We start from the raw sequence: 11584 nt of genomic DNA on the forward strand, positions 1-11584 counted from the left end.
AACACCGTGTGCGGCGGGGATTAGGTAAAAGGATCAACATTTAACTGGTAGTCGTTTTGCTTGCATTGCAATAAGGGGAATTGAGTAGTTGTACACCATCGAAAATAGAAACGCATTATAAATTCGTATGGTTTTCAGGTTGTTTTTTGGTTAATTGGGTCTTGGATCCTACCTGGAAATTACATTTTTAGAATTGAAGATAAAATTATATAATGTCAATTTTTTTGGGGGGGAAAATCATCATTTAACAGCAATATAAATGTTAACTTGCATGTGGGGGAGGGGGCGGGGCGTGGGCTGAGTGAGTATTCCTCTACGTCAACAGAGGGCGATACAAAAGATGGCGCCGCCCATGAACAAAGTTGTTTGTAAACATTCCCATTGTCAATAATGGAACCTCAGGGGAAATCAGATGCTGCAGCTGCCGTTGGTTGCCCGGCAGAGACAGTAAGTAACATTTCTTCACAGAACAAGGACGAGCATCTGAGCATACTATCCAGAGACTGTAGTTCGGATCGGTTGATGGATTTTTACCTCCTCATTCAAAAAGTCAAATTCTGGGGGAGTCATGGACTCTGGTCACTGGAGGGAGGTAGTAGAAATAGATGCTCCACTCCAGTCCATCTGTCTGACACTGTGACAGTGAGTGACAGGTGACATATCAATATTGACATTACTTTGAACTGTCATTCATGTAAAAAATTAATTAATTAATCAACTGCATGGGTGTGAATAATTTTCCGTATGGCGCCACTACTTTTTCACAAATTTTTACAAAAAGGGATATTTCAATGAGGTAAATTAGATACTATCTGCTATTGTTTCGTATCGAATGAAAAAGCGGTGGCGCCATACGGAAACTTTTCCTGAATAAATAAGGAGAAACTATATAATAAAATAGTAAATTTCTTTTGTAGAGTGATGGCTCTGACAGTCTGAAAAGAGCCGGTGTGGTCTTGAGCTTGGCGAACGGTTTAGAACAGTATGCTCTGCTCATCTTCAGGAGAAAAAAAGATGATGAACATATTAGTATGGTATACTGTTCGAAGCATCGAGACCACACCGGCTCTTTTCAGAGCCAACACTCCCACAAAAGAGATTTACACATGGATGTACCCGTAGGCGCAAGTTTACTGTGTAGTGTTACTGTTGTTAGTTTCTTCCTATAGATGCTTTGTATATAATGAAACATGTTCCCATTCTGAATCAGAGTTCTTCTAGATTGACATGATGCTTTTTATTTCAGTCACAAGCAGGGAGAGCTGATATCTGCAAGGGATGCCCAGGGCAAGCAATGTGTCAAAAGCAAGGTAAGGACAAATAAAATTTGTAATAACCCTCCCGCTTCCTTTTCAGAGGCCGCCACTTTTCTGTTTTCATGCTTTTGTTTGTGCTTATGTCAAATGTTCTTCCTGGGTTAGTGGGGAATTTTGTGCACAGGCCTACTCCACGTTACTACGCATTCTATGCTTTACACAGCTAGCGCAGCTGAATAATGCATATAGAGACCACCACCCCATACAGTGATTGTATCCTTGAAACAGGAGCCCATTGATAAGTATATTTCTTACATTGTACATTAAGCAAGACATATTTTTGAGACACAATAAACCAAGCAAGCATCAAAGCAACAGCTCTTGTGGAACTCAAGACATTACAGTAAGCACAGAATTCGGCGCTTAGCAGACCCATGAAATTGGGCCCTTATTTTCATGGTAAACTTCTTACCATTTTTTTTTCTATCATCAGGTGGTACAGATCCAGATCAAGAGATGATTGACTTAAGGATGAATGCAATCAAACATAAGATTCTTGTCATATCAGGAAAAGGAGGCAAGTAACTTATTGTAGTGCTAAATAATGTTCAATACATGAATGATGTTTGATTGATTGATTGATTGCTAATTCACCGGAGTGTGGGTTGGAATCCCGGTCGTGACACTTGTGTCCTTGAGCAAGATACTTTACTATAATTGCTTCTCTTCACCCAGGGGTATAAATGGGTACCTGCGAGGGTAGAGGTTGATATTGTGAATGAAAAAGCCTTTGGAGTGATATAAACTGTTGCCCAGGTTGTATACTCCCAAGGGAGCTGAGAAACATTAAAAAAGGGGTGTTATTGGCCCTATGACCAGGGCACTAATGTAGAGCGCATTGATACAGTTATTGTGAAATGCGCTATATAAGAATCGGTTATTATTATTATTATTACTATCAAAATGGAGCAAGAACATGTCAAAAATACATTCATAACACAAGAAGAGAAGACAATGAAATAAGACAAACGAAAATAAACCACAAGATCATCCAAGGGTAGCCCCCAAAAAAGCCAATAACTTAGACTTTCCATTTGGGTCCTTACAAAAAAACTACAAAGTTTTCTATCAACCTAAGAACGTTTCTTCTCAAAAGGTGCTTATCGATAGCACAAAAAAACACATTCAACACACTTTTACCTGGACCTTTTTAAATGAACACTTTAAGATGCCTCAACACAGTTAATTCTATTTCAAGTTTATCTCTAAGCTGTACGGAGTAGTGCTGTTTTCTTATAAATATAAAGAGAATTGCTTGTTTTGTTTTGATTCATCTTTATTAGGCGTAGGTAAATCCAGTTTAGCAGCAACACTGTCAATGGCTTTTGCAAAGTCTCATCCAAACAAGGTGAGATCATCAGTCCAATTCAACTGAATGAGGAATGGACCGTTCCGGCTTTCCACTAAGCTCCGCCCACCGCGCACGTGAGCAAGACACGTGTACAAGCACTCCCAATGACATTCTGCACGATTCTGCCTCGCATGCCAAATATACGCGCACGCATGACGGAGTTTGTCCGACCACAATCATTACTGTGATTAGTCAAATGGGTGAACGCTCACAGTTTGATTGACAGGCCGGATCGGTCCATTGGTTTCATGGAAGAGGGGATGTATTTTATAAACCGATTCTCCCAGATCAACAATTTAACACTTTTTAAAAATCTCAAAGACATCACTTGGAAGTTATAAAATATCAATGAAATTTCAATGCTGTGATATTTTGAAGCAATTTTACAAACATTGTTATTTTGTTATTAATTTTGTTTATATGCAAGTTCACCCCCAAACAAGGCTAAGAGCCGCTCTTGGTATGGGGCTACAAAGGGAACAATTATTAATAGGTGAAAAGAATTGGGGGAGCTGAAGATAGGAATTGATATTCCTCTTCAAACAGTCTAGATTGTAGGATGGAGGGAAACATGCACCAGGCAAAGCTGTTGTTGGAATGGGTCCTTGGGTGGATTTCACAAAGGTAGTCCTAAGTTAGGATGAGTTACTGGTCCTAACTTAGGACTAGTCCTATCTCTTAGCATTGCCTAGGACTAGTCCTAAGTTAGGACTACCTTTGTGAAATCCACCCCTGGTTCTCAGCAGATCAAGAGTGTATGGATGAGAAGAAGCAGAAATTCCGGTTTCACTTTCAAAAACTCTGATAGGTGGAACTAGGTCAGACACACTGGTGGAACATTTACCATAAACATATCTGTTGAAAAGACAGAGGCTGGCTACAGACCTAGGGTGGGAAAGAGGTTGTAACGTTGATCCCAACACTTCTCCAACAAGATTAACAATTGAAAGGTTATTTATTATAGGTTGGACTTGTTGATGTTGACGTCTGTGGTCCAAGCTGTCCAAGATTAATGGCTGTTGAGAATCAGAAAGTTGTAAACACTGAGTGGGGATGGACACCACTGAAGTAGGTTCAACAGTTAACTGTATCAGACCTTTATTTGTATGCAAGCAAAGTCAGATTCTCAAGAAAGGGCACATCCATAAAACAAACTAAAAATATATAAAGGGCCATCATGGTCATGACTGAGCAAGGGATCACAATACAAGGGCACACTTAAACTGTAAACAAAAACACTTTTTATGTCAACAAGTTGGAAACAAGGTGAAGCATAGCGTTTGTAACTTTCCCTAGAAAACTGGACAACACTTGAAAACAACATCAAACGGACAAAGACAGCAGAATACAATAAGGAGTGAGACTCAGTACAATGTAATGATTGGCAAATAATATATAATAAATTAAAATAAAACACACAAAAACTGTTGAAGGAAAAAAACTTGGTGTATCTCAACAAATGCACTAAATTTCGAAAACTATGGCACTTCAGAGGGAGCCGTTTCTCGCAATGTTTTATACTACCAACCTCTCCCATTACTCGTTGCCAAGTTAGGTTTTATGCTAATAATTATTTTGAGGAATTACCAATAGTGTTCACTGCCTTTCAACTGTAACATCAAACGGACAAAGACAGGACAATACAAAAGGAGTGAGACTCGGTACAATGTATTGATTGGCAAATAATATATAATAAATTAAAATAAAATATAAACAACTGTTGAAGAAAAAAAAGGTGAAGCATAGCTTTTGTACCTTTCCCTAAAAAAACTGGGCAATACTTCAAAACAACATAAAACGGACAAAGACAGGACAATACAATAAGGAGTGAGGCTCGGTACAATGTAATGATTGGCAAATTATATAATGAATTAAAATAACACAAAAAACTAATACATGTAACTAACGATAATAGATTTTTTTCAGTTTTTAGCATATAAAACCAGACTACTATCTTTTAACCTAATTTCCAGATTGACACAGAATCTATGCAGACAACAATCCTCCAAACTGGAGAGTTGTATGTGTTCCTCTCAACCCTGATGTTCTAAATTCATATTTATTCGGCTCGTGTAAATTAACATATGTTTTGCTATCTCTCTACTTTATTTTTGTAAATCAACTTTAGGTCCTCACATGGAAATGTCAAAGTCATGTCTGTTGGATCGCTTCTCAATCAGACAGACAGTGCAGTGATATGGAGAGGCCCACGCAAGACACAGCTTATCAAGAGGTTCTTGAAAGACACATTCTGGGGTAGACTGGACTACCTTTTCTTTGGTGAGTTAATATGGTGGTTCAATTTGAGAAGGAATAATAGTGGAATGTTATTTGACACTACGGTGTCATGGGATGTGTCGTGGCTGAGCAGTTGAGAGCACCTACTGAAGCTCTGCTGTGTATCTCATCCTCAGTAGAGGGTGGGTTCGAATCCCAGTCATGACACTAAAGTGTCCTTAAGCAAGACACTTAACCTTTGCTTCGTCCTTCGGATAGAACGGGTATGTGGAAGTGGAATTTATTTATTTTTTTGGCTATGTTTTCTACTTGTGTTATTTTGTTTTTCTTGCGAGGCGCTGTGTTCATTGTAGAGCACCATAGAAATATTTACTATTGTGGCTGAGTGGTTAAGAGTACTGAACTCAAGCTTTGCTGTATCTGATCAGCAGAGTGTGGGTTTGAATCCCCAGCCGTGACACTTGTGTCCTTAAGCAAGACACTTAACCTTTGCTTCATCCTTCGGATGGGACGTAAAGCTGTAGGTCCCTTGTTTTGTTATAAAAACGATTAATGCACGTAAAAGACCCCAGTACACACTTATCGCCAAGAGTAGGGGTTCGCCTCGGTGTGTCTTGCAGTGCGATTAACTTCAATATTGAAGGCTGCACTAGAAAGGAAGAAGAAAAAGACAACTGAGCCTGATTCATACTGACTTCAATTAAGCCTTGGCCAACGTCCTTTTTTGCACTTCCACCCTGAAAGGATTATTCTCTCGGTATTGCCAGGACTACAACACTGCAATCAGTTTTAAAATATGGTTTTCAAATTGTAGTTGAAAGACATTTTTCATTTTAAAACAGACACTCCACCAGGAACTAGCGATGAACATCTGACTGTTGTAAAGGTCCTGAAAAATGTGAATCCAGATGGCGCTATAATCGTTTCCACCTCCCAGATGGTTGCCTTGGCAACTGTGAGGAAAGAGATCACCTTCTGTCGGAAGATGGGACTGAAGATTCTTGGTGTCGTTGAGAACATGAGTGGTTTTGTCTGTCCTTGTTGTCAGGTTAGGACTACAAAAAAAATTCTAAATCAGTTGAGCGTTTTGAATATTGATTTGTTACAGTTTTGTACTGTCAAAAAATAATAATAACCTTATTTATCACACTTTTTACAAAATCGATACAAAGTGCTTAAGAAACACAAAAGCAACCAAACACAAAATTGAGTACAAACTACACAAACAATAACAGTGCAATTAACAATAATACAAATTAACAGAACTTAGGATAGAGGTGGGTTTTTAATTGTGAATTGATAGAGCTCAGGGAATTGACTTATCAAACAGATTGAGGACGACGGTTCCAGCATTTTGGCCCAGTTGCTGCAGAGCTTTAGAGCTTACGTTTCAACGTGATCAGTGGAAGAAGCTGTAACTTTTTGAAACAACCTTTTTTTGTAAAAAAAATCTAACTTTGGGTTTTTTGTTTTTTTTATTGTGCAGGAAGAGACAGATTTGTTCCCAGCTGGTTGTGTAGAAGAACTTGCCCAAGAATTCCAGCTGAAGTACCTGGGCAGAATACCAATGGACCCTGTAAGTCACACAACATGTTTATTGTTATATTACTTGTTGTAACTAATCTCCTGACGACGACTACAGCAAGCTGCTCGAAACGTTGAGACCAATTTAGAACTCACTCCCCGGTAGTGCAGATAGTGAGCTAAAGTAGTAGTTCCAGCAGCCCAGGTAGTAGTTAAAAAGCAGGACAGTTCTTTACAGAACTGAGAAATCTTTAGAAGTCCACAAATATACTCTGCGGTAGTAGAATATACGGTGGCACGGTTGGCTTGTGCGTAAAGCGCTCACCTCTCACCAAGGTGACCCCGGTTCGATTCCCGGTCGAGGCCATATGTGAGTTGTGCGTTGGCTCTCTGCTGTGCCACGTGGGTTTTCCAGACTATCTGGTTTTCCTCCCTCAGGAAAAAATCAAACACTTTCGATCTTGGCTGTGCTCCGTGGTCATAATGGGTTGATGTGGCTGGCAGCTGAATGCGCCCTTGCATGCCTGCTTCTCGAACACGTTGTAGCCGCGTCCTTCGCAATTCAGCTCTAGCTGCGAGTGAGGACGATTAGCTCAGTTCACTAAAGAACAACATCAACTGGCAAGTGTAGATACACACATGGTGTTGCGGCAAACCTCACCATGCAATACCTCAAGTCCCATAAAGAGCAACATCAACTGGCAAGTGTAGATACACACATGGTGTTACGGCAAACCTCACCATGCAATGCCTCAAGTCCCATAAAGAGCAACATCAACTGGCAAGTGTAGATACACACATGGTGTTACGGCAAACCTCACCATGCAATGCCTCAAGTCCCATAAAGAGCAACATCAACTGGCAAGTGTAGATACACACATGGTGTTACGGCAAACCTCACCATGCAATACCTCAAGTCCCATAAAGAGCAACATCAACTGGCAAGTGTAGATACACACATGGTGTTACGGCAAACCTCACCATGCAATACCTCAAGTCCCATAAAGAGCAACATCAACTGGCAAGTGTAGATACACACATGGTGTTACGGCAAACCTCACCATGCAATGCCTCAAGTCCCATAAAGAGCAACATCAACTGGCAAATGTAGATACACACATGGTGTTACGGCAAACCTCACCATGCAATACCTCAAGTCCCATAAAGAACAACATCAACTGGCAAGTGTAGATACACACATGGTGTTGCGGCAAACCTCACCATGCAATACCTCAAGTCCCATAAAGAGCAACATCAACTGGCAAGTGTAGATACACACATGGTGTTGCGGCAAACCTCACCAAGCAATGCCTCAAGTCCCATAAAGAGCAACATCAACTGGCAAGTGTAGATACACACATGGTGTTACGGCAAACCTCACCATGCAATACCTCAAGTCCCATAAAGAGCAACATCAACTGGCAAGTGTAGATACACACATGGTGTTACGGCAAACCTCACCATGCAATGCCTCAAGTCCCATGTACCATCTTCATCTTTCCTGTTGTCAATATCTTCTTATATTTCACCTTTCTTTCTCACCCTGTGGCAGACGTGGACATCGTGCTGTGAGGCTGGACAAAGTCTCCTTGAAGAGCACCCAGACTCCTCAACTTCAAAGGCACTGATGGAGCTGGCCAATACACTGAAGAAATGTCTGCAGAGTTGACACCAGTCTACTGTGGTTAACCTTCATCATCGATAGAACTCGGAGAGTTGTACTTCGAGGACAATTTAGATAATAGAGATACTAAAAGAGTGGTGAGGTCTTAAACAGACATTTAAAACCGGCAGGGTTAAGTTCATGCAATAATGGACTGAGTCAAAATTTAGGTAGTTTGTCGCAATTAGACAATTTAGACAATTTAAGGGCCAAAAATAGTTTCTTATTGTTTCTTAATCACATAATAGTCTGTAGACCACCTTTGAAGCCAAAGCCAATTCATACCAACTGCTTTAATTTCTCAACATTAGTGCTGGGGAAAACAACAATTATTTGGTTATAAAGTTGAGGAATAACTCAAACCACTCTTCAGTCATAAAATATGAGTAAATAGAATTTATTTTATATATCTGATTGAATAAATGTTTCCAAAACAATTAATTCCACCTAAATTACATTATTCTGAATGATTCCATCATTCTGAATGATTCCATCATTTGGCCTCAATTTGTTTTGAAGCTCTTAAAGGCAGTGGACACTATTGGTAATTACTCTAAAATATTTATTAGCATAAAACCTTTCTTGGTGACGAGTAATGGGGAGAGGTTGATGGTATAAAACATTGTGAGAAACGGCTCCCTCTGAAGTGCCATAGTTTTCGAGAAAGAAGTAATTTTCCACGAATTTGATTTCGAGACCTCAGGTTTAGAACTTGAGGTCTCGAAATCAACCATCTAAACGCACACAACTTCGTGTGACAAGGGTTATTTTTCTTTCAATATTCAATGACCGATTGAGCTAAAATTTTCACAGGTTTGTTATTTTATGCATATGTTGAGATACACCAACTGTGAATGCTAGTCTTTGACAATTACCAATAGTGTCCACTGCCTTTAAGCCCAAAAATTCCCTACAAACAACAGAACCCTTAATTTGCTCCTTAAACAAAAAATATAATATATAGAGTATTCACATTTTATACTTATGAGACATATAATTAAACAATTTAAGTATCATATATATTTGGTGATTGTAGTAATAGGCTACGCAGTGTATAAGGCAGTGTATGAGACAATATTGATGTATTATCAAGCTGGGAATGTACTATGACATCAAAGACTACTATACCCTAGTATCTGACAAATAACTTTGTTATACCTCGGTAACAAACTGTGAAGTTTGATTGGTCGAGAACCAATCATGTGACGCACAACAAATACGCATGTTACATGGCTCGACGAGCCGGGTAACATGAAAAGTGATCACCTTGATCGTTCCCAGCGTTGGTCGATTTCCAGTTCTGTTTACGGATCAATCGCGGGTTCGAGGGAATGGTTTCTTGTTCGTCTGCTTATTAAACTATAAATAGTCCGTCGTAATAATGTTTGAAGATGACAACAGATGACAAAGAGGAATAACAATTATACAAAGGTATAACAAAACAATTGTTGCACGCTGTGACTGGGGTCCACGGGTTTTGTACACCCTCGAGGGAAAATGGCACCCTCGGGTGCCATTTTCCCCCTTGAGTGTACAAAACGCCATGGACCCCGTCACAGCGTGCAACAATTGTATAATGGTCTGATGGTACCCGAACGCTAGCCAAGGTACCCGAAAGCTAGCCAAGGTACACGGTGTCTTACAGCTAGCTGTTGTATCTTATAGCTACAGCTGTGATACCCTATGTAGCTATGTATGCACATGACAGCCAGCTTTGGTACCTGACAGCTTGTTGTGGTACCCGACAGCTAGCTGTATGGTACACAACAGCTAGCTGTGGTACCTTATACAATGTAGCTAGCTGTGATACCCTATGTAGCTATGCACATGACAGCCAGCTTTGGTACCTGACAGCTTGTTGTGGTACCCATCAGCTAGCTGTGGTACCCAACAGCTAGTTGTGGTAGCTATGGTACCTTATAGCTAGCTGTGATACCTTACATACCCTTAATGTAGCTATGTACATGGCAGCAAGTTCTGGTACCCAACAGCTTGTTGTGGTAACCGACGGCTAGCTGTGGTACCTGAAAGATAAAGTAATCTATACATTAACTATTAAGTACATGTACATCACCTCTTATAAATATAGTATGGACAGGTAAATTGGCGCCTGCTCTTAGTTCTGACAACCCTATGTTCTGACAACCCTATAATCCTAGCTTGTGTTAGGGTTAGAAAAACTACAATAGGGGGATCGGAATATGGATGTGAAACCAGGTAAATTGATAGATTTGTGCCAAAAAAATGCAATACATCTAACTTGTTCAATTGCAGAGTGAACTAAATATACAAGGTATTCAATCATTATTGCTGTTCTATATTTAAAAGCTTAGTTGTAAAAGCAAGTACCCATGGTTTGATATTCTACATCGTTACCACTTTACAAGAGACCATAGCCTCTAGAAACAGCTTGAACCAAATTGCCAATAGCGGCCAGAAACGGCTTGTACCAAAATGCCCAAATAGTATAGTGATGATTAGTCTCTAAAGGGTTAATCACCCCCAATGTACATTGACAGTATCAGGCATGCGAGTAAGTATCCATGAAGGAAGTGAAAACTGGGCAAGAAAAGAGAGGAAAAGAAAATATTCCTATACTTTTGTACATAGAAAGTGAAGAGAGAAAAAAGAGGGAAAAAAAGAAGAAGAAAAAAAGAGGAAATCAGCTGAAAAGAGGCAGTCTCACATGCCTGCAGTATGAAATCATTAAGGGCCCTGGACACTATTGGTAATTGTCAAAGACTAGTCATCTCACTTGGTGTATCTCAATATATGCACAAAATAACAAACCTGTGAAAATTTGAGCTTAATTGGTGGTCGAATTTGCGAGATATTAATGAAAGAAAAAACACCCTTGTCACACGAAGTTGTGCGCTTTCAGATGCTTGATTTCGAGACCTCAAATTCTAAATCTGAGGTCTCGAAATCAAATTTGTGGAAAACTACTTTTTTTCTTGTAGACTACGTCGCTTCCGAGGGAGCCGTTTCTCACAATGTTTTATACTATCATCCTCTCCCCATTACTCGTTACCAAGTAAGGTTTTATGCTAATAATTATTTTGAGTAATTACCAACAGTGTCCACTGCCTTTAAGGAATATTACAATAAGACAATGCCTGATTTCATTTGACCAAAGTGTCCTTACAAACATTTACTTAATAAACAGATGCAGGGTTGCTGCCCGAGTTGAGCAGTTTGATTGTGGTAAATTTGTGTTGAATGTAAACTGGCCTTACTATGTACGTGTGCTGTAATTTGACAATATGACATTCCATTTTAAAATTTGAAGTCACCAATTTAGACTATAATTGTTATCATACAACAATAACGTTAGACAAAAACTAACTGATTATAAATATGTGATGCCGATACTTCTACACTGAATATAAAAACAAATTCTATGTATTTTGAATAAAGCTTCTTAATACTTGAGATTTGAAAGAAACTTATTTGCCATTGCCGTGACCGTTACTCTTTTAAAAAAAGATTGTT

The 11584-nt window shown here is 39.4% G+C and overlaps 1 protein-coding gene across 1 annotated transcript; it reads left to right on the forward strand.

Moving 5' to 3' along the window:
* Positions 1-332: 332 nt before the first annotated feature.
* On the forward strand, positions 333-8684 carry LOC117304246 (cytosolic Fe-S cluster assembly factor NUBP2 homolog). The gene is made up of 9 exons (XM_033788653.1): positions 333-447; positions 1247-1310; positions 1750-1833; positions 2600-2664; positions 3632-3735; positions 4796-4947; positions 5748-5953; positions 6392-6481; positions 7982-8684. Exons 1-9 carry the CDS (start codon positions 391-393, stop codon positions 8096-8098), a joined length of 939 nt encoding a protein of 312 aa, XP_033644544.1. The 5' UTR covers positions 333-390; the 3' UTR covers positions 8099-8684.
* Positions 8685-11584: the final 2900 nt, after the last annotated feature.

This window comes from Asterias rubens, chromosome 2 (assembly GCF_902459465.1).
Source record: "Asterias rubens chromosome 2, eAstRub1.3, whole genome shotgun sequence".
Taxonomy (NCBI): Eukaryota; Metazoa; Echinodermata; class Asteroidea; order Forcipulatida; family Asteriidae; genus Asterias; species Asterias rubens.

What these genes read in the sequence shown, in the direction of transcription:
- LOC117304246 (XM_033788653.1), top strand. Translation starts at nt 391, where the DNA reads ATGGAACCTCAGGGGAAATCAGATGCTGCAGCTGCCGTTGGTTGCCCG. An exon ending in AGCAATGTGTCAAAAGCAAG is followed by an intron (nt 1,311 to 1,749) that starts GTAAGGACAAAT and finishes TTCTATCATCAG; the next exon opens with GTGGTACAGATCCAGATCAA. An exon ending in TGGGGATGGACACCACTGAA is followed by an intron (nt 3,736 to 4,795) that starts GTAGGTTCAACA and finishes AATCAACTTTAG; the next exon opens with GTCCTCACATGGAAATGTCA.